The 24,350-nt window shown below is 34.4% G+C and overlaps 1 protein-coding gene across 1 annotated transcript in view; it reads left to right on the top strand.

Moving 5' to 3' along the window:
* The first annotated feature begins 1,494 nt into the window (after positions 1-1,494).
* Positions 1,495-24,350, top strand: part of LOC141830727 (phosphoglucan, water dikinase, chloroplastic) — a 28,757-nt gene continuing 5,901 nt past the window's right edge. The window contains exons 1-13 of the mRNA XM_074718152.1: positions 1,495-1,691; positions 1,778-2,390; positions 4,920-5,000; positions 5,146-5,277; positions 5,489-5,614; positions 5,685-5,863; positions 8,109-8,193; positions 8,789-8,956; positions 9,239-9,291; positions 17,206-17,414; positions 17,527-17,645; positions 19,877-19,947; positions 20,051-20,168. Of these exons, the coding sequence (XP_074574253.1) occupies positions 1,519-1,691; positions 1,778-2,390; positions 4,920-5,000; positions 5,146-5,277; positions 5,489-5,614; positions 5,685-5,863; positions 8,109-8,193; positions 8,789-8,956; positions 9,239-9,291; positions 17,206-17,414; positions 17,527-17,645; positions 19,877-19,947; positions 20,051-20,168 (2,127 nt within the window). The 5' untranslated portion in view covers positions 1,495-1,518. The remainder of the gene's footprint in view (positions 1,692-1,777; positions 2,391-4,919; positions 5,001-5,145; positions 5,278-5,488; positions 5,615-5,684; positions 5,864-8,108; positions 8,194-8,788; positions 8,957-9,238; positions 9,292-17,205; positions 17,415-17,526; positions 17,646-19,876; positions 19,948-20,050; positions 20,169-24,350) is intronic.

Genomic DNA, 24,350 nt, shown 5'->3' with positions numbered 1-24,350 from the left:
GCTACCCGCCGATTTATCGACGTGGCTTATTTATTTATTTATTTTACTATAATGTTTTTTTATTGAAATAAAGGGAATCTTGTTTTGTATCTAATAGATCTTGCGTGAGATATAGTGTTAGATTGGTTAGATTTTTCTAGGTCCATTAGTGTTGGTTTTGGCGTTGTCGTGGGTCGATTTGTCGATGAAGTTTTGAGTTATCTTTGCGTTATATTTGTCCAAGTGAAATGATTGATGATCGCGATACATTTCGAGAAGAAGACACCGATAGATAGACGAATATGCGTATTTTGTTTTTAATTTAGATGAGCTATTGAGATCTATATTTAGTCAAAATTTATGATGTTTATCATTGAAAAACTTTGTTAAAACTTTCTATTTGAAAATTATTTTGTAAGATAAGATTATTTGACATTTGTGATAAGGTAATATCATCATTTTGCACGTGAAAAACAAATAAAATCTAAAAAAAGAAGAAAATGAATAAATATATATTTTTATAGAAAAAATTAAATAGATAATTTGGTATTTTATACACAGACAAGTATTTTCAACTAAATCGATATAATATAAGATAAAAATAAAAAAAATATAGCAGGGCACCACATTTTTATTTATTATTGAAAGAGCAATCTTTTCAATTTCTTTATATTTTATTTTTAAATTTTTAATGCTATTGTAATAGCTACGTGATCATAACTATTATATAATTATAATAATTATGATTCTATAACTATTATAATTATATAGTAATCGTTGCTACATAATTATAACTATTATGATTTCGTAACTATTATATAATTATAACTAGTTACGATTCCGTAGCTTACAATTATATAATAGTCTTAATTATGATCCCGTAGCCGATTAGTATTGATAAAAATAAATTATCATATTATAGCAGCTACAATTCATAATTACTATAACATGATATGTAGTGGATAAGGGTGTTGACATAGATAATGCTCTCCCTTGTAATAGCTAATTACAGTTTCTTAATTTATCTTCTTATATATGATCGAACCTTGTGAAACTATTGGGAGTATCATGTATGTGAAAATTTAATCAATATTGATGAGAATTGAAATATTGATATTACAAATTATAATTACTCTAACACATATTATTAATAGGGATAGAATTGAAGTAAGATTATAGTATAATAATAAATTTTATTATAATAATTATAAATTATAGTGGTTATAATGTTATATATCTACATTCTAATAAAAACGATGCCTTTTTTAATTTTTTTATCCTTTCAATACAAATAACAAATAATTTTAATTTGAATAAATATTTTTGGATCGATAATTTGGCACTTTACACGTCGACAACTGTCCCGTGACCATGATCGCTAAGTCGGGTGACTCACGTGCTTTCTCCACGATAACTCGAACCGTACGCGGCCAATCCACACACACTTCCTCACTTCGTCGCTCCTGCGTCTCTTCCTCACCGTCCGTTCCGCTTATAAATACCCTCCACCTCCTTCCGACCTCCGATCCAGCCATCGCCATGACCTCTCTCCGCCCCTTCAACACACTCCTCCGATCGCCTTCCCATCCCCTGCCCTCCTCCCTCATGGCGGCGCCTCCTCGCGGCCTTCCCTTCCCCCACCGATCTCCCCCTCTTCGTCACCCTCCTCGTCGCTTCTACTGCCGCGCTACCGCCGCTACATCCGTCGAGAGGTGAGCCCTTCTTCCCGCACCGGAAATCGAAAGGCAAGTTGCGATAAAGGCTTACGGCGAGCGGCCCTTGTTGGTTTTGTCTGCAGGAGCAAGGAGAAGAAGAGGGATTCAGGCGAATCGGGGACGCGGAGGAAGATCCGCATCCGCGTTCTGCTCGCTCACCAGGTCAAGTTCGGCCAGCACGTCGGCGTCGTCGGATCGACCGAGGAGCTCGGATCGTGGGAGAAACACGTAGCGATGGAGTGGACGCCCGACGGATGGGCCCGAGACCTGGAAGTTCGAGGCGGCGAGTCGGTGGAGTTTAAGTTCGTGATCTTGTCGGGAGGGAAGAAGGATGTGGTGTGGGAGAGCGGAGATAACCGGGTTCTGGTGTTTCCCGAGGAAGGGCGTTTCAGTATGGTTTGCCGCTGGAACGAGACGGGTGAGGCCTTGGAATTGCAGAGGATTGCTGCAGCGGAGGAAAGTGAAGAATTAGACGGTGGGGATGGTAAGGAGTCTTTGGTTGAAAAAGGTGGTTTGGACTCGGAGGTGGAAGCGAGCCCTTTCGTCGATCAGTGGCAAGGCCAGTCGGCATCATTTATGCGATCCAACGAGCATAGGAGCAGGGAGACGCAGAGGGTATGGAGGACGGACGGTCTTGATAGTGTCGCTTTGAGATTGGTGGAAGGTGATCGATCTGCTAGGAATTGGTGGCGCAAGGTACATATTCCTAAATCAGGATTGTCTACTTTTACTTTCTTCGGTAGCCAGCCATTTACGATGCTTGGTGTTTGAAATTATATGTTCATTCATTGCTAGTTTTGCTGGTTATTCAAAGGAGAATAGAATGCTGATTTCTCTCTTGATTATTCAACAACAAAGTAAAACAAAAGTGAATATGCTGGAAAACAAATGGAAATATCTATTCCTTCTAGAAGGACTGATTATTTAAAGTATTCTAGATTAACTAGGTATTGAATTTCAATGATTCAAATAATCAAGGTAAAGTAACTATCCGTACTTGTTTCCGACTTTATATTAACTAGGTATTGAATTTTTTGACTTCTACTTCAATTATATTAGTTTAGTCTATAGATAATAACTTTAAATTATTTGAATTTCTATAGGAATATAAATTCCTAGTTACTAAATGTATCAACACAGTTAAAATATAATTTAAATATTTTAATGCTATGAGAACTTTAGTTGGAAATATATTATTATTTTTCAAAAATTTGGATTTCATAGATTTCCAATCAAAATCACTTATATTATTAGTATTTGAAGCTAACTTTACAAAAAGAAAATAGTATTATTTAGGATATGTAATTATTATTAATGAAATACTATTAAATGTTTATTATTGTTCAAAAATCTATTGACTAAATTAAATAATTTAATTTATAATTTTGAGTTAAATATTCAAAATCATTGGTAGAACGGGTAGAGTAGCATATGCCATATTGTCCATATTGTCATACAAATTATTCTTTTTGGAGGAAGAAGACAATCCATCCCGCAACACTTACCAACTTGGGCAATCGGTGTTGGCCACAATGAGCACTGCCTTAGCTAGGTGCTATAATATCTTTGTTGTCATACATTACTTTAGGCTTAGAGTTCGTAGTTTCATAAGTGATCCTTTAGATTGGAATTAGTAGTTGAAAGAGAAACCTTTTTTTTTTCTAAACAATGAAATAGTTGGAAGAATAATTGAAATCTCTATATACTCTCTCTAATAATAGTTGGAGAGGGAAAGAATACTATGATAGAGAGGACAAGGGAAGTCTACCACATCCTAGCCTTCTCTTTCTACTCAAAAAAAAAAACCATACCACCCATAGATCATGTACAGACATATAAAGGGCAACCTGGTGCACGAAACTCCCACTAATGTAGGGTCTCGAGGAAGGGTCAAACCATTGGGTCTATTGTACACAGTCTTATCTTGCATTGCAAGAAGCTGTTTTCGTGACTCGAACTCGTGTCCATAAGGTCAGATGGTAGTAATTTTATCATTGCGCCAAGACTTCAGACATATATAAAGGAAATAAAACACACGAACACCCTCATATTTGCTGAATTAAACATGATAAAAACAGCGGAAATTGGACATTTAGGAAAAATAACAAACTCAAAATTAATGCAATAAATCTCATTGCAATATGCAAAAGGAATCGAAAGTTGGAGAATTCATGAAGTGAAGATGAAGCAATAGAGGATAAAATGTAAGGAAAATAGTGAGCAGTTAGTGGAGGGGTGATAAAAGGGGAAACAATTTGAACAATTGACAGGGGAGAGGGATATGATGTCATCTTATATGGATGATAATTGGTTATTTAAACCATAGCTTGATTGCAGATTTGACAAAAATATAGAGGGGCAGCTGTTGAACATAGCTTTTATATATATATATAGATTGGTGGCACTTCCTTTATCGAGCTTCTTCTTGTTGGCTGTTTCATCAATGAGTCCTTCCTCTTTGCTTTCATCGTTGAAGATTATCACGGTGGAAGTTGGGAATGAAGCTTAAAGAGCTCTATTAGTTGTCTTTTTTGTTGTGTGTAAGCATAAACCTTTTAAAGAGTTGGTACTCCGGTACTTATGGTACCCATTATGAAGCATGCTGGAGTAACATACCATATTTTTGACTAAATGTAATTGAGATTCCTACTTCTAATTTCTAGCATTCAAATCTTGCTTGAACATCACTTAGAAGGCAATAAGGCACATCATCCTCTAAGGTGGATAGTGCCTTTGGGCTCTATGCAAGAGTTGGACTGTTTGAATATTCATATTACTATTATCATTAGGTCCATTATTTAAAGCCCAATTCTCATGGTACCAAATTGTATCTGCCGGGCCATGCTCTTCATGCTTTATGGAAGTGTGACTAATGAGACAAGATGATGTCTGAAGCAATTCAAAAGCTTTCTTCTATTCATATTTCCATCATTTACCTCTATTTGTGGTATACTTGTTGACCAGGGATAGAAGGAAGCATGACAGTTTTCTTCTAATTGGACGAAATCTGAAATCTGCGCATAAATGGATGTAAGAAAGTATAGAACATTATCAAAAGACAGTATACTTTATGATGGAAGTGATAATTTCCTTTCTGAATTATCTGCACGGAGTGGTTTAGATGCTCTCTTTACATTCTGTCTTCATTTCCTTTCCCAGCAAAAGGACTAAGGACTCAAGGTTGTAGTTTCTGTGATTATGTTGTAAATATTGTTTCTTATGCAGCTAGAGGTTGTACGAGAACTTTTGACAGATATGGATGGGAATCGCTTGGAGGCCCTTGTATATGCTTCCATTTATCTGAAGGTATTTCAAGCATTTCTTATTCTGTAAATATAATGCTTGCTATATCTTGCATAAAGCAACTACTGCCATGTAGCATGGCTAATTGGTAGAGTTGTTTCTCTTATAACTTGTTCAAGCAAAGATAGCTAACTTATCTGCCTCTCAGTGGATCAATACTGGGCAGATTCCTTGCTTTGAAGATGGTGGCCATCACCGACCAAACAGACATGCAGAGATCTCTAGGCTCATCTTTCGTGAACTTGAAAGGATAAACTACATGGAGAATGCACCAGCTCAGGTTATTCTAGTCGTTGTTTTGAGAAGTGGATCTCTTTACATTCTTGTTTTATGTTTATTCCTAGAAGAGTTATAATTGACTAATTAGAAGTTTTATCCAGAGACATCACATGATAAAATTGGATCGTTATGTTTGTTTGTAACTCTGATTCCATGTAATTTTTTAATATTTTTCTGTGATTGTGACTCTCCTGCAATGTGGACATTGACAGGATGTACTAGTGATTAGGAAGATACACCCATGTTTGCCTTCGTTTAAGTCAGAATTTACTGCTTCTGTTCCTCTAACACGTATACGTGATATTGCTCATCGAGGGGATATTCCACATGATCTGAAGGTTGGTTCTCTGTGTTTTTGGTGGAATTGCTTTTATTGACTTCATGTACTAAAACCTTTTGAGTTCACAGCAAGAAATAAAACATACGATTCAAAACAAGCTTCACAGAAATGCTGGTCCAGAAGATTTGATTGCCACAGAGGCAATGCTTGCTAGGATCACCCAGACACCTGGAGAATACAGCGATGCATTTGTGGAGCAATTTAAGATATTTTACAATGAGTTGAAAGATTTCTTCAATGCTGGGAGGTTAGCATTATCATGTATTAAAATACCGTGTTTCTCTTGCACATGTGCTTTCAAGTTTGAAATGCATTCATTACACTTTCTAATGACAAGACATGCCACTGGGCACAACTAGAGTTGCACCTCTGAATTTGGTATATGTACAGTTGCACGCAGCTGATCCACATGAGTTAAGATTAAATACTCACTAATTGGCTTTGGGGCTTGTAGGAACAGATTTCCAATTGTAGGTTAGGATACGTTGACTGCTTTATTGTTTAGTGCGGTTTGACACTATTGAGTTTTGAGTAATGTGATATTTGTGGTATATTCCCTTCATTCACTTTCCTAGGAAACTACTTTTATTTTCTTTGCTCTCTTAGAAGTTCATAAATATGGAAAGTTTTCATCTACACTTCATCTCGACTTCATTGTTGAGTACTGTCTAGCAATTGGCCAGTCAACTTATTACTATTCTGACTTGATTCAGGTAGAGAAGAACTCATCTACTATAATTATTTGTTTCATTTCAACATTTATCAAGTATAATATGTTGTAATCTCATTTGAGATTTTCTATTTGCTTCTTGTTTTCATGAATGATCCGGTTTGTGAGTGTATTAGAATTATAGGCTGTAGACTGAGATGTTATCCCTATATCAACTTAATGCCTTCTTTCAATTGAATGCAAATCAATATATTATTGAATAGTCATGTACAGTTGGTCAGTTAATATGGTTCAATTGTTATATGAAAAGAGAGTCAAGTAGTGGTCTTGTATCATCATCATTCATCATGAAGTTGTGTTTGTCCCAACTATTTGGTCAATTACTTGAATCTTATCCTTTGATTGAGCTCTATGCAAGAGCATATTAAATCGATTAAATATAATTTTTTAATCATCGTTTTAGCATTCTCTATCTAAGCTACGTCAACCTTTAATACATGGTGCTTTCTAATATCCCAAGACTCTGATTTATGAAATTATGATGGGGTACATCATTAATAATAGCCCCATAATATTTTCCTGTCAGTCTTAGTTGCCCAGGTCAATCACACATCACTCCAGAAGCTTCTCTTCATTTTGACCACCAATTCTTTATCCTATCAATCATACCTTTGTCAATCACTCTTGACTGATAAATCCAAGATATCAAAACATCTTTCATGAGGAATTTTATATCCATCTATTTTAAATATTCAGTATAGTTCATCTATCATTACTTACAGATCTTAGTCCTTTATCTAACAAATAAATACAACACTAAATTAACACTTGTGACTAAGGTTATCAAATCAAGGTTGCATCATAAATCATTTTCGTGAATTTTCAAATTGTTGATAGAGTTATGAAGTGGAAGGCTAATATAAAAAATCATAAAACATGTAAAAAGAATTTGAAGTATGTTAAAAATAATTTGCTTCATTTGAAATAGTTTTGATATAAAAGTATGAAAAATAATGAAACTATTCCATTTAATAGAATAATAATAGTCTAGATGGAAGTTGACATTGAATCATAACAAAATATATATGTTAATATCTTTTATATATTGATGGCAATGCTCAAATTATTTTTCATTTCATTCCATTAAGAATTGAAATGAAATGAGCAATAGGAAATTTCATTGTCAAATGACTTGGCATAAAAAAATCACTCTTATCAAATGGAAGAGCACTTTGATGTGATTTGACTTTTTGAATCATCATCATTTTCGATATTATTATCATTATGTGTGTCAATGTTACGAGACACATTCTTCCCATCTTGGTGATTAGTCAATTTTTTAACTATGAGATGAATTTTTTCTTCTTTTGTGTTATCATTAACTTTGAGATTTCACTCTCTTTGAGCTTTGTATTTCTATTGTATAACATATAATCTATTCCTTCTTTGAAAACGATTTTGATTTAACTTCTAATATATTGGGTTAAATTTTGATTAGCTAGATTTTTTTTTTCAATTGCTCAAGTTCAACTTTTGATGGGGTTTTGATTTATATAGTATGCAAAATAAGATTTGTATCAAATCATGTGAATTGAACTAAATCATCACAATTATTTTCATTTTTGGATGTGTCATATGATATAAATAGTGAATTGCATGATTTTGACAACTATGCTCATACTATTATATCTGAATCACTCAATAGCACCTAGAAGTTTTAACAGGAGTTGCCACTAGGAGCCAATAAATACTAACTGTTCTATATTAATCTTGGAAATTCTTCTCCGACAAGTTGATCTCCATTAAACTAATTGTTTTGCAGTCTTACTGAGCAACTGGAGTCAATCAAAGAGTCTTTAGAGGACAATAGCTTACAAGCTCTTCATACCTTTTTGGATAGCAAAAAGGTAATTTAATTTCTCTTGACATACTCAAACATCACCACTCATTAGTCATATGCTTTTCATTCTTAGAAAAGAATGCCACTAATAATCTTGTTATCCACAAAACTTGATTAATTTCTAGATGTTTCTTTTCCCTCAAAGTTCATGATTTATCAATGCCAATTGGTTTTAGTGACATACAATCTGTCACAACACATTGATCAAGTTGAAAGTTTATTTAAGTTTTTATACAATCTGCTATTATTTCAGTGTTTAAGATTGTATGTTGCACAAATCAAACTCAGAATATCTCCTTGATGCTAAGGGTCCAAAATTTATCTGGTAACTTTAACCAATGATCACATAGCAATATCAAGGTCTGATGACCTGATCATGAGTTTTTCGTACCTTGATTTGCTATCATTTCTTATTTATATGTTACTAAGTAAAATACTTTTTTCTTATTTCAAATTCCTTTTGCTTAACTTTGATGAATTTCTTTTATTTTGTCCATTGAAGTACATGGATTAAATCACACCTAAGTCATCTCCATCATTTTCCATATGTTCACTGTTGCTTTATCTTAATCATAATAGTAAACTTATTTGCAATGTTGCAGAATTTAGAGAAATTACAGCAAGAAAAATGTTTTGTTGAAAATGGAGGGGTTGAGTCACTCCTGGAAACTTTACAATCTTTGACTAATATAAGGTCACTTCTGCTGAAAGGACTTGAAAGTGGTCTGAGAAATGATGCTCCTGATGCTGCTATTGCAATGCGCCAGAAGGTACATGCCACTTGATCTTATATGTAAACTGAACTGTGACGTAACTAGCATATAAGTTGTATTATACATCTCTCCAGTCTTTGTCAGTTAATTATCTAAATTATAGCAAATATAATTACAATACTTGTATTCTTATCACTTCTCCACATGTACCCAATGCCTATGAATCCTTTTCATTTTCATGCATTAAAATGAAAATGCATTTGGGAGTTTGTTAATGCATGGTATGCACTCTTTCAAGTTGTAATCGACTATTCGTAACAATAGTTCACTGTTTTGTAGTGGCGTCTCTGTGAGATTGGCCTTGAGGAATACTCTTTTGTTATTCTCAGCAGGTACTAGCTTAGTTTTGATCTAGTCACAGTTCTTATTTTAAAGTAATTTGATATGACTCATTTTCTTTTAGTTTGACAATTTGCTTTTCTGGCGATTTTGTGCGTGTTGTCGTACATGTTTGCCTTACACTTTCTTTTCACGCATGTTTTTTCTTGAAATTGAAGTATAGCCGTGCAATTGCTTATGACCTTCGGCAGGCTCATATTTGTTTGCTGGTGTTGTTTGCCAGACCCCAAATAAGCAGTATGCTCATCTTCCATCTAGTTTCTTGTTCCTTTTGAAAATTTTCACTAAGTGCTTTCAAGTTCGCCACAACATGTTGGAGGATGACAATTTTTATGCTTAATGCTTACTGTTACTGGTTTACAAAGTGAATAAACCTGACATTTTACCTATATCACCTTTAAAAGATTATAGTTCTATTTATCAAAGATAATAACTTTTTCTTGTCTTCTGTCTCTCTTCTCATATATAACTGGCGTTGTTCTATGTTTAACTTTTAGTGAGTTTGTTTTTTTTGTTACCATTCCAAATTGTTATCCTAAGACTTCAACTATAGGTATATGAGATACTAATAAGCTTGTTTCTGAGTTCCACTGATGCTGTAGCATGTTATTGTTGTTTGCACCATATCAGTGTCATGTATATTGATTGATTTTCGAACAGCCTAGTTTCTAGCTAGAACTAGCTATTCTAAATGTGACCGCATCATTTAAATATTCACAAGTTCTTTCTAAAACTTTGGGCCAATTACAACATGTAACTTGTTTGATCTTCTTAATGGTAACATATATGGCTTAAGAACTATACTGGAAGACTAAAGAGAAAATCCAAGCAATGGAGCAATATAGTGACATGAAAAAAAGAGGAGTATAACATTTTTTTAGAATTAGAGCAACTAGCAACAATAGTTTTAGTTGTTGGATTAACTATATTGGGCATTTGATGCTAAATCTGGATTTGATCCTTCAATTTTTGCATTTGGATGGATGATGATGGATAGAAAAGACAAGAAAAGAAAAACTAAGAGACTTTGATATTTCTTACCAAAATATGATACAGATCACGAACATCCCTGCATAAAGATCCAAACGCAACAATTTACATAGAAACCTCTAGATGAATAAAAAAATGGGCGAGGGAGAAGAATATCCCACAAAGGATGATAATGACAATTTGCTCCTCTCTAGGCTGTAATAGAGTTTTTGGAGCTTCAAGGATGCATCACAAATTTATTTATATGCTTCTCAAATCCTAAATCACAGACTTTAATAGTATAGAAGAACTTAAGCTGTAGTTGGAGCCCAATGGGTCCATTGCCATGGCAAGTTGCTTTAGCTTGCTGATTGCAATTGTTGGTTTGACGTGATTAAACCTCCAACGTTAGTAACATAATACCTTTTGTGTTGACACATTGACTCTCTGAAGGTAAACAATGTTCTCATCCCTTAGGGTTAGCAATGAACAAGCCTATGTTGATGCCTTGATTAATTTCTCAATGGCCTTACATATTTAATTCCTAGGTTTAGAAGTATAATAGCTCATCTTCTTATGGATGAACAATTCTCTGTTTCTTTTCCTACTAGGGAAGGAAATAATGAACAATTCTCTGTTTCTTTTCCTACTAGGGAAGGAAATAATTTGGAAAAGAAAGACGGTAGGTAAAAAAAAAAGCATATGAAAAGGATTGAGAAATATTTTTCTAATTTTTGTTTCCTGAAAGGAAGGAAAGATAGGAAATTTGAATTTCAATATTTTTATTAAAAGCAAAAAATTTAATAAAAAATATATTTAGAATTTTTTTTTGAATTTTTAAGATCGGATTTGAACTCGTCAATGTCAGTCTTAAGCCAACCTAGATGAAAAAGGGTGAAAGTTACTTCAGGTTGCTACCCAATGTTAAATTCAGACAAATGTTCAATGAATGGATTTATTAAGCAATTGTGCTAATGTTAGGTCCTTCTCCGGAAGGAACGTGTTACAGGGTCCGACTATAATGTCTCGACAAGAACCGCTACATTTCCATGAGAACTTGAGTGTAATGTTAAATATGCAAGAGTTTTCACATTATAAGTTGGATAAGAACAAATATTATAGGAAAATTGATTGTCTAAGATTTGGAATATGGACATAGAAACACTCATTGGTAAGTCAACAGAGATAGTAGATACAATGATTAGGAGAAGAATTAATATTTTATGTTTATAAGAGATAAAATGGATAGGAGAGAAGGTAAAGATGATAGAGAACTCGGATTTTAAGTTATGGTACATAGGAAGGAGTAAAACAAGAAATGGAGTAGGTATTGTTATAGATAATTCGTTAAAGGATCAAGTAGTAGAAATAATTAGAAAGGGGATATGATTATAACTCTCAAGTGGGATTAGATAAAGACACCAAATCTAGATTTTGGGAAGACCTAGATGAGGTATTATAAAAAATTCCACTAAACGAAATGATTTTAATAGGAGGAGATCTAAATGAGCATATAAGAATGAAAAATAAGGAATATGATAGTGCATCAGGGTTATGGGTATAGGATAAGAAATTAAAAAGGAAAAGCTATATTGAATTTTGCGAGCATATGAATTTATAATAGTTAATATGTTTTTTAAGAAAAGAGAAGAACACTTGGTCACACAAATTGATTTTCTTATGATTAAGAAGAAGGATAGAAAGTTTTTAAAGATTATAATGTCATCCTTAGAGAAAATTTAACTACCAACATGGGTTAGTAGTATTGAATATGTGCCTCAAGCATAGTATCAATAAAAAAAAGTGCACAACTCTTAGAATAAAGTGGTGGAAGTTAAAGGATGAGAATCAAAGCATATTAAAGGAGAAGGTAGGAGTACAAGTATTAAGAGAAATACATGACAACTCGAATATGATATGGGATAAGATGAGATTAAAGTTGAAAATAATAGTTAAGAATGTACTCGGTGAGTCAAAGGGACGTGCACCACCAAATAAAGAATTTTGATGGTGGAATGAGAAAGTATAGAGAAATTGAAGGAAAAACAAACAACTTATAAGGTATTATACACTTGTAAGAATGAGAAAAATTTTAAAAAATATATAGTAATTAAGAAAGAGGCCAAGAAAGTAGTGAGTGAAGCTAAGAATGAAAATTTTGAACGCTTATATCAACAGCTAAATAAAAACGAAAGGGAAAAGGACATTTATAGAATAGCTAAAGCCAGAGAGAGGATGACAAGAGATCTTATCCAAATAAGATGATTAAAGATGAATGCAATAGGGTACCATTGAATAATGAGGAAATAAAAGAGCGATGGAAGATGTATTTTTATCAACTTTTTAATGAAGGTTTAAGTGATCAACTCAACTTAGGCAATTTCAGTAGGTCAAAGGAATATAGAAATTTAAATTTTTATCGTAAAATTCAAATTTCAAATGTAGAACAAACTTTAAATGGGATGCAAAATGGAAAAGTAGTTGAATCAGATGATATCCAATAGAGGTAGGGAAGTGGAAAGGGAAGCAAGATATTGAATGACTTACGAAGTTATTTAATTTAATATTGAAAACAAAAAAAAATTGATCAGTAGAGGGTAAGTACTTCGACATTGTTTTTTCTCTTGCAAAAAGAGCCTATCCTGCCATTGCTTTATACTAGATATGCTAAGATGAATTCATTTTCTTTTTGAATATGTTTAAAAATAACTACTTTTTGCCAACTTGCTAACATTACATTATATTAACAGTTTGAATTAGTCTCGCTAATTGTCATTCATTAGAATCAAATTTTGTTTAGGTCATATCCTTTCTAGATGAATATCCATTTCTAATTAAGTTATGCAATAGTTTCACCCAAGGATTAAAATACCGAGCCGAACCGTCTGATACGGCCGAAATTTACCGTTCCGCCCTGGGATCGGCACCGGCACTCGACCGGCACAGCACGCGCCGCGTTCGCGTCATCTCTCTTCACTGGCGTGCGTCGGGTTGCAGCGACAGAAGGAATCGATTCGATTCTTTCTGTCGATCACGCGAGATAGAAGGAAGCGAGGCGGCGACACGGCGAGGCGGCGACGCGGCGAGGCAGCTACGCGACGGCAGAGGCCCAGAGGTGGCGGAGGCGGCAGAGGCTCGGCGAGGCGGCGATCAGAGATCGCGAATCGGCGGAAGCCGAATCGCGATTTCCGCCGAATCGCGATCTCGCGAGGAAAAGTTTGATTTAAAAAAAAAATCAATATAACGGTTTTAATTAAAATTGTTATATTAATTATATCAGTGTTATATTAAATTCTTATAAAATATATTATTTAATATATATAATTTTTAATTAATAATTAATTATATAATAAATGCTAATTATATATATTATATAAAATAATAATTAATTAAATAAACTGTTAATTAATTAATATAATTATAATATATAAATTTATTTTTATTAAAAAATAAAAATATTAAAAAAAATAATTTAATTCATGTGTTATAAATTTTTAATGAATTATTTAATCTGTTAAAAAATTTAATTAATTATATATTATTATTTAAATAATTTAATTAATGATATATTAAAAAAATTATTTATCAAATCAATATTAAGATATATTTATTTATTTTTATTTAACAATATTAAGATGGTTAATAATTGAGAACTCATATCAAATTAATATACAATTTATTTTTAAATTATACACAATAAATATATTTATCTAATAATTATCATATATGTAAATAAAAAAGTACAATGGATCCTTTCCCCGGACCCCGCATGGCGGGAGCTTCGTGCACCGGGCTGCCCTTTTTTATAAATAAAAAAGTACCGAAACTGTATCGGCACGGTACGATATGGTACCGAAACAGTATCGTTCCGGTCTGAGACCGAAACCTCGGCACGGGTCGAGATTTTAAACCTTGGTTTCACCTACTTGAAACAAATGTTTGAAATGATTTAAGAGATTTGATGGTGTTAAATGTGTCGAGGTAAATGAGCTATTATATAAAGACAGTGGAGAATTCTTACCATTTTAGTGTACAAACAATGAAGAAAAACAAGATCAAGGTTTAACTAGCAGTGAGATCATTGACAATTGAGATTGCAAATAATGGTGTATTGCCAATAGGGTTTCAATTAATATAAAATATATTAATTAAAATTAAAAAATTTAATCTAAATATTAAAAAAATTAACAATACAAAAAAATAATTTTTTTAAAAGAAAAAAAATAAATGTGGGATTGCGAGGTCCTGCGGTGACCTTCGTAGGTCTCGCGACGACCTCCGTAGGGTTGTCGTGGGGTTTCGTGACCTTGTGGTGGCATGCAGTGCCGGTACCGAGCTGCGGGCAGAATGACAAATTCCATCTATTTCGCTCGGCACGATACGAAATTTTAAATCATGATTTCAATTACTAAGTGGCAGTAGGCCAACTAGTACAAAGCTTCTTATGTGTTTGTACCACCAAGTGTGCCAGTACTTTACTATCAAGCTGGTGAATCTAAGGTGCAACCAATCGCAGTTAATACTTTTCCTTTGAATCATTATTTCCATTCCTTCTTGCTCTCTGATTTAGAAACAACAAAAAGGTTTCCTTTCTCCCCTTGACTTTTGGAATGAAAAGTATATCTGTAAGCTCTCATCACAGTTATTGTATTTCATGGTCTCCTTGGGGCCTCTAAGAATTTTTAACCAATGGTGCACCATATGACCTATATCCTATCCATAGAACTATCAATGAGATAAAAAGCGCATTAGATCGTACAGGGGCCTGATATGGCCTCTACTATTTGATAAATTCATGTTAATGGTTCCATCATCCCAAGCAAAGCAAAGAGTGTATACGAACAATCTCTTGTAGTTTTTCATCAATGAATATGTCATTCACATCCATATCATAGCTTGTATTCTGACAAGCCTTGACTTGAGTATAAAAGTTTTTTATTCTGCAAAAACCTAGAGCAAGTTAAAAACCCTGTTATAGTTATCTTTTGAGAAACAAAATAGTCTTGTGCCTGATATAGTTATTAGAAGCCTAGTTTGAAATCTCATGTTGGTCTGGGTGACATTATTAAATAACATACCATACCATTTCAGTAAATTATCAAAATCCAATATTGGTCGGTATAAATAATTTCTCTTGTTCCATGTATGCCTATTGTTGCCGATGGATATTATAGTGTATTGATACTCGATACACTTTGGCAAGTTTCAACATAAGTCAAGTTGAATATAAGTAATGTTTGCTACTTTTATAAATTATTTCTAAAAATTGTTATAATTCATTATTTAATTGCTATTATTTTAAAGAGTAAACAAGTGAAAGAAAATTATAAGAGTGAAATTTCTATTAATTCATCTCAACATGCATTGAAGTAAAAATGAGTGATAATTATTTCAATTCAATTGTTTAGTTGATATTAGTAGAAAATATAAATGAAACAAGATTAAACCAGTAAAATCCATTTGAATTCATCATAACATGCTTTAAAATGTGCATGCTGAAGTGTGTTGAGTATTGGTCTAGCATAATACAACAAAATTTTAATTTAATTTACTATTTGATTGCTGTTGTATTTTTAAGAAGTGAATAAACTAAATGATCATATATTATAATTATAAAACTCATCATAATACATCTCGACACGTTTAAATGTGTGTGGAGGCTTGTTGAGCATTGCCACAATAAAGTTTCAAAACTATATTGTTTTTATTTTAACTATTTAATTGATATAAACTCATATTTAGATGTCAAAGCAAGTAGAAGACTATTGTAGGATTGGAACTCTTTGAATTCATTCTAACATGGAGCATGCCGATGTTTGCTGAATATAAGGATGACACTACATTGAAACATATCGATGTACGCTATTGCCTAAGTTTAAATTTTTGAGTCATGTCGAAGTTTTGATTTATGATCAGAACGATACGGTTTTGATACTGGCTCGTGTCGTGTCGACACAATTTCAGTACTTTTTAAAATATAAATATATTAATTAAAAAAAATATTTTTATTAACATTTGATTGATATGGATGCTTATTATTGATTTATATTTGAGATGTTGGATGAGTTTTGATATTATCTTGTCAAATGTTAAATATTTATTGAGTAAAAGTCAATTTAAGTTAGCTAAAGTCCGCCAAGTAGACATGATAGGATAAAATAGGTTTAAACTAAATTTAATATGGATTTATTTTGATCAGTTTAAAATTACATCAAATTTTTATATACAATAATTTAGTCCATAGTAATATATTTTATATGGTTATAAATTATAATATATTTATTTATTTTAATTTTTTCTAACAATTTGTTCCCTCCATCTTAAAAGAGGTTTTTTTTTTTATTTACCTCGTGGACAGATGGAGGGAAAAATTAACCATTCTTTAAGAGGTTTTTTTATCTATTTATCTCATAAACCGATGGAGGAAAAAAATTAACCATCATTAAAGAAGTAAAGAGGTTTTTTCCCTCTCTCTTTACCCTTGTGGATGGATGGATGAAGGAGGGGAAAAAATTAATGATGAATGAGGAAAAAATAATCAAGGAGAAAAAAATTAGGAGAGAGAAAGGAATAGGGAAAGAAATTTGAATTTACTGTCAAAAAAATAAAAAATAAAAATGAAAAATGAAATAATAAATAAACGGAGGACACCGCGAGGTCTTGGCTTCCTCCACGACATTACGGATCACGACTTCCTTTGCGACCTTGTGGACTGTCGGTTTCCTCCGCGACCTCACAAGGCCGCTATGAGGTCGCGGATTCCTTTGTGACCTCGCGAGGTCGCAGCGGCCTTGTGATTCTGAACCCATATCGGTGTTGGTTGGCCAATGGAACGGTAGATTCCGCCCGTGCCGATTGACATAACATTGTATTTTATACAGTGTTGTTGCCATCTTTAGTTCATGTTATGGCTAATTTGTTCAATTTTCACATTCCAGGTTTGTTAATATTCTGGAAGAGATGGGAGGATCGTCTTGGCTTGCTGATAATGTAGGATCTAAAAATATCAGTCCTTGGGCTCATCCACTTGTTGCCTTAAACATTGGTTTATGCCAAGTTGGCCTTTCTGGTTGGAAGTTAGAGGAGTGCAATGCCATACGGAATGAGCTTCTGTCTTGGCTACAAAAAGGCATATCTGACAAAGAAGGTATATTTAATTCTGTTATGTGTATTTGGTTTAGAGTTGCATTTCTCTCTCTCTTTTTTCTTTAATACTTACTGAATGCTTTACCTTCTGTTGCCTATTGATTTATCATTAGGAAGTGAGGAAGGAAAGTACATTTGGTCATTGAGACTCAAGGCTACTTTAGATAGAACAAGAAGGTTAACAGAAGAATATTCTGACGCACTTCTACAAATTTTTCCTGATAAAGTGCAGGTTTGATGTTTATTAATCACTTTAGTGTAAGTTTGAATTATTATTTCTCAATGGGTTAACAGTCTTGAATATCTGCTTTCTTGTAAATCCTCTGAACTTAATGTTTATTTAAAGACAACTTTTACCACTTTGGCGTAATAAATGGAATTAAAATATAAGGAAACAATTTCAATTTCAGGCCAATAAATTAATCTTTAAATCTTTTTATTTTCAAGCTGATCAGGATTTAAGTGAAGAAGAATCATGTGCATGACCAACTTAAGATGGGACAATCTCTGTCCAAGCATATCCTTTCACTTTCTAAGTTCCAACACTCTTTGAGATCAGTGGTGCCACACTCATTTCTTGCTCTGTATCAATGCACATCCCTTCTACCCTTTTCTTGCTTTGATTAATATGGTTTTCTATCATGGTTTATAATATTATTTCATGCCAATCGGTATGGGTGAGACATCTCGTTCGATCTGTTGATCAATATGCGAAACTCTTCAAGATGAATGAAATTTGTCCTTGCCCAAGTGATAGCCAAGGATTCACTCGAGGATGGCTACCACTATAGGTGCGGGAGGTTTCCCTGAAATAAAGGCTAGGTAGAGGAGGAGAACAAGGTTGTGCCAAGCATTCTCTAGGCTTTTGTGGGGGTTTACGAAGATGGCGATGTGACACACGAGGATGGCGACAATTGTAGGAGGTTTTCACAAGATGCAAACTCTATGGAGGAGGACAACTAGGCTATGCCGAGCATCCCTTAAGGCTTTCATGGGCTTTACGTACAACAATGACTTTCAAGAGGCGACACATGTAGGCTATCTTGAGGCTTCTGATTGGTCCATGAGGGCTCCCATGGGTGTGCAACTACTCTTCCGTGTAATTCTCCTCTGCCTAAGATTGGCACTCGACGCAACCATCAATATCGACACCTAACATAGCTGAGACATTTTGTTCTGTGAGGGATCGAAACTCTGGTTTAGAATGAGATTTAAAACATTGCTTCCTGTTATTTCTTCTCTCCTTGTTCTTAGATATAAACAGTGATTGCACATTCCCCATGGTCTCTATCACTTAACAACATGATCTAATGCCTTCCATAGTACATCGCTTAGACAAGTACCAATGAATCAGATGCTTGCCCTATTACTGGTTCTTCAGATGCCCCTCCCTATCTGTGGAATTCACTTTCGGCTATTCTTCATAACCTCCTGCCAAGTTCTTCAACTTTGAGAAGTTCATTTCATTTGGCACCTTCCTCCAGACAACTCTTTAATTTAGAGTAGTTTATTTTGGCTGGTACCTTAGTCTTTGTAAAATCTGTTGTGTACAAGGATAAGATTGGTTTGTGTATCCTGGAAAAAGGTATACTGCTTGCTTTCTCATGGTTTACATGCCAATCCTACTTGTTGCCATTTCACGCTGTGAATGAAAACCCAAAATAACTTATTTTTCACATGTTCATATGCTAGTTTCAGTTGGTCATTTACGAGGTTGCCCTCACCAATCTCTTGGGAAGAGATGCTATGCCACTATGGCTTGGAAGTTTTTTGCACTGATGAGAGGTGACTTAATCTTGGATGCACTAGGTTTGTATGAAATGAATATAAATGAAAGGCTTAGAAACCTGTTTGCCGGGCACAGTATTCAACTGCTTCTCTAATAAACCTCCTTGGCATGTTTCACCTGGATACTGTTGTCATTCTATTAGAAATTTTCTTTTTTGTACTTTCTGTTTGTGGTCCTAACTAACATGATCCAAATTATAATGAAATGTGCCCGAAGTGACTTGTATCACCTTGTGGTTTAAGAAGTGATTTCTTCCAGATGAACTATTATCATGCTATTCATGCTTGTATTTGCATATTCATTGATCTTCTGCAAAAAATACATTTTAGGATTTGTTCAAGTAACTACTTTACTCTTTGGGAAAGCTCCATTTTTTGTTCCTACTAAGCATGCTTACGAATGCAGATTTGTCCTTTTTCCAAATTCTGTTCAATTTTTTGCATCCTTGTGCAATTTATTATGTTTCAGAAACTCTATAATGTTCTTTATGCAAAGTCTTATTGGTAGTAGGACACTTGAAGGCTACTAGTTTTAATATCATAATCTTTGTTTGCACTTTTCCTTCATTGCCTTTATCTTGGTTCTACTGATATCCAAAAAAGGTTTGCTGATGTTTGATATTAAGAGCTGAGCTACTATTTGAAACTTTTAATTCTTTTTTTCTTGAACCTCAGAGGCTAGGTCAAGCACTTGGAATCCCTGACAACAGTGTAAGGACATACACGGAAGCAGAAATCCGTGCAGGGTATTGCCTTCTTAAAGCTTGATTCTTCTTTTAATCCAAAATATCTACAAGCTTAATTTTAGCTGTTTTAGTTCTTCATTTTTTTTTTTTGGTTTTTGTCCAGTGTTATATTTCAGGTGTCTAAGCTCTGCACCCTTCTTCTAAAAGCTGTACGGAATGCATTGGGGTCCTCAGGTTGGGATGTTCTTGTCCCTGGAGTGGCTCATGGGACCCTTTTGCAGGTACTAAATGTTACTTATTAGGAATTTAGGATGATATAACATTTATATGAAACATGTATGGGGAATGATTATTAGGAACAAATCCCTGTGCCCCCTCTCTACCTGTATAGATATAATGGACATTACAAATAAAACTTGTAACTTTACATAATTACATAAAGACCCATAGTACTCCCCTCAAGTTATATATATTATAGAGATTTTATTAGAGATATATATCCAACATTAAGCCCTCTTAACGATTTGATCAACAAATATGCTAACTAACTGAAACTAACAAAAGATATGATCTCAGAAGATTGTAATTTTTCTTTAATGAAGTGAAAAGCATAGTGAACAGCAATTTCTATATGCTTTATCCTTTTATGGAATGTCAGATTTGAAATTATATGTATTGCAATTTGATTGTCACAATACAATTTTATTGGCTCTGTAGGTGAGCATCCCAACTTGGAAAAGATGTTTAACTCAAATGAATTCACGCTATGACAGTATATTTTGCCTTTGCACTCGACCTTGCCACTGCTGTTTGCTTGGAAATAAGATACCTCCTAAGTGGATAACATATTCACATGGACATTGTTTTTTCATATGGGAGTTTGCCTAATCTGCATTAGAGTATCCTATAATCTGAAAATGATCTCAATCTCGAAATTAGATATCTTTTCTGTAGCAATTTTCACCTATCATAGAATCCACATGGCTGCTACCCAGTGACCATGACATGGACTATTTGGAAATTGTTGATTACACTAACCATATATGAGATGTCAGGTCTATGTCTAGTTGTGAGATAATTCAATTTTTCCATCAACAATTGTATTTCCAAAGGTTGGCTCCTCTTGTCTTAGGCTATAGGAATATGTACTAGTTTAGCCTCTAGCATGCCAGCCTCCTTGATCATGCCAAGCATCTCCCCCTAAGGGAGCAGCTTCTATACTCAGAAAGTATTTCACCTAAGTTTTTAGTCTTGAAATGTTGATGGTGATAATGTGCCAACTGTGCAATTCCAGTAGCATCATCACCTGTAATGATAATATCATTTGACTTAGACAATAAAGAGAATACAACTTCCTGATTGAGAAATAAGATGGAAGACTGAATGGTGTATACCACTTTTGGCCATGCTATATTAAGAAATATTAAACTTTATAAACTAAGCTCTCGAAGAAACTTTCTAAACTTAGCTCTTGGAGATTGTTTTAGCTCATACAATGAATTCTTCCCTTGAGTTATAAACCTGAAAGTTGCCTATGTAGACCTGCTCCAGAAGATCACTATGGAGGAAGACATTTTTGATGTGATGAATGGTCCAACAAAAGATAGGGATGAGAGAAAAGAAGAGATTGAACTAAAGTAATCTTGGCTACTGAAGAGAAAATATGAAGTTAGTCAACACCATAAATCTGGGTATAGCCCTTAGCTTAAGTTGATCGACAATGTCATCTGGTGAATATTTAACTGCAAAAATCTGTTTGTAGCCCACACTAGGTTTTCCAAGAGGAAGATAAATCAATTCCTAAATTCCATTGGAACATCTACCTCGTCCATCATAGCTTGTCCTCATCTATAATCCAAAAGTGCCTCTAAGACATTGTTAGGAATAAATAATGTGCATAAAGAAGAAACAAAATTAAAGTATTTGGGTGACAACAAAACATAAGAATAAAATGAGACAGTGGCAAACTTATCAGTGCCCTTGTAAAAGCAATGGGAATGCCCAAATTAGTGGGCAGGCGATTTGGGATGGCTGTCAGCGGCCAGAGAGTAGGAGAGTTGTGAGAAAGGTTGATGTAACTTCACATTGTGGAAAAGGGGCATCTTAAGGGGCTGAACCACATAAGATGCATCTCTGGATGTGAGCCTCAGAAGGTGGAGGAAGTTTCACAACTGGAGTCAGGAAGAATGGTGGTGTAGGAACAGGAAAATCTTCATTGATTGACTTAGGCAGGGATGATGTAGATGAAAAGAAAGGAGTGGACTTGAAGAAGGGCACATCAACAAAGATAAAGACACAGCAAGACTTAGGTGAGTAACAATGGTTGCTTTTTTTTAGGTGTGAATAACCAAAACGGATGCATTTGAGAGAATGTTGTGATAACTTATCATGGCCAAAGACACGAGATGAAAAAAGCAAGTGCATCTAAAAACCTGTGGTAGAAGAGGATAGATAACACTCTAGAAAAAGAGGTAAGTAGATGAGACCCACAATAAAGAGTGGAGGTTCACATATGATTTATGAGATAACATACAGTGAAATAGCATCACTCAAGAACCAAAAGGGTATTGCATATGCAAGAGTAGAATTTGAGCAGTTCAACAAGTTGTCAATTCTTTTGTTTTGTCACACAATTTTGTTGAGGTGTATGAGAGCATGAAAATTGATGGAGAATGCCATGGCAAGATAGGAGCTAACAGAAGGCGTAAGAGAAATATTCCTTAGCACTATCACTTCATAAAATCTAGATAGAAATGTCAAATTGATTTTTAACTTCAGCATAAAATGAAAAAGTGGGCATGCCATCAATGAAAGTTCAAAGTATTTGAAACTAAAAGTAGAGTAAATATATTTGAATGAACCAAAGCTAAAGGTTCAAGGCATGTTTATAGATGCTTCTAGAGAAAGAGGATCTAATATGCTTACTCAGTTGATAGGACTCATACTCAAGAAGATTGAATATTGAAAAGACTAGGAATCATTTACTTAAGTGTTGAAGAGAAGGATGACCAAGATGATTATGTAATTGGAGATAAGAGGGTGTTGCTTAAAAAGCTGCTGATAGCAAGGGCACATGTAATTGGTAATGTCCATGAGACTCATACCTTGCCCTACTCTAACCATCTTGCTTATTCTTCAACTTTTGATAGAAATAGGAGTAGCATCAAATGTGATAGAATAATTCAAAGATCTAGTAAGTTGACTAACAGACAATGAGTTCAATAGAAACTCAAGAACATAAAAGAAATATGGCAGATGGAGCGGAGATGAAAGTGGAACATCTTATTGCCCTTGACCAATAAGTGAGACTCATTGACTATCAAGACAATGGTAGGATTCGTGGGGGTATGAGAGTAGAAAAAAATGGATATGTTATCAAAAATATGCTTAGAGGCCTTTGAGTCAAAGATCTAGGGGGACAACATGGAGGTATGTGATAAACATATGTCAAAGGACAAATGAGGTACCTAGCTGAGAAGATGCACTAAATTGAAGAAGTCGGGAGTACTTCTTTGCAAGGACTATAATAGTAGAACAACCTGGCCAAGTTGACTGAGTATCAGATTAGGTAGTATGACAAGTGTGACATGGATGACTGATGAAGAATCCATGAAGAGAGTAGCATGTGTCCCTGAAATATTCAAACCCACCACAATGAGTGTATGTGTCTATTTTGTCCTCCTAGGTAACCACCTCTACCCTTTTGTTAGCCCCCACAACCACCCTGTGATTCTTGGGAGGTGAATCAACTACCAAGTAGGTCAATCAATTACCAAGGAGGATCAATCTACCATAGGATCAAAAGAGAGCAAAGTAGTAGCTGAGGCATGCAACATTTGTATGCACACGTTAGATAAAGGACGAATATAAGACCTGCATAGGATCTGAGATCTCAATCTCACTAACTTCAATTTAAGGCACAGAATGTGAAGAAATATGTTGTTGAACAACCTACCAATGTGGTTTTACATTTCTTTGGCATCAGAAGAGATCAGAAGGATGGCCTAGAAACAATTTTCATGAGTGGTCATCATGTGTCACGTTGGCGTAACTCGAATAGACTGCCAGATTTCTCTCCAATGTCCATGTCTTGTAATCAAAATGATAGCAGCGGAAGATGTTCATGAGATTAGCAGTAATTGATTACCAGAAAAAAGCCAATTGCTAGGTATCTATCCACTTCTACGATGAACCAGTAAGCTCAGGGATCTCAGCAGCTTGAGTAGGAAGGTACTCTATGTGACCCTGACCAATCATCCGTACATAAATTACCACGATCCAGGAGGCATAAGTTCTTCCATTGAATTTTTTCATCATGATGATTATAAACCTCGAAATAGTAAGAGGCATCAGAGTTGTTGTAGATGATTCCAACATTTAGGCAGAGAGACTTGCTTGTTGAGTTCAAAAGGCTAACGGAGGAAGAAGGGGCGACTGATGAAGGAGGCCAACTGAGAGAACAA

The sequence above is a fragment of the Curcuma longa genome, chromosome 6 (genome assembly GCF_044706935.1).
Source record: "Curcuma longa cultivar G26 ecotype Majalengka, Jawa Barat chromosome 6, ITB_CL_G26_1.1, whole genome shotgun sequence".
NCBI classification, from domain to species: domain Eukaryota; kingdom Viridiplantae; phylum Streptophyta; class Magnoliopsida; order Zingiberales; family Zingiberaceae; genus Curcuma; species Curcuma longa.
Note: the sequence above shows the minus strand (reverse complement) of the source record. Positions and strands in the feature narration are given on the sequence as shown.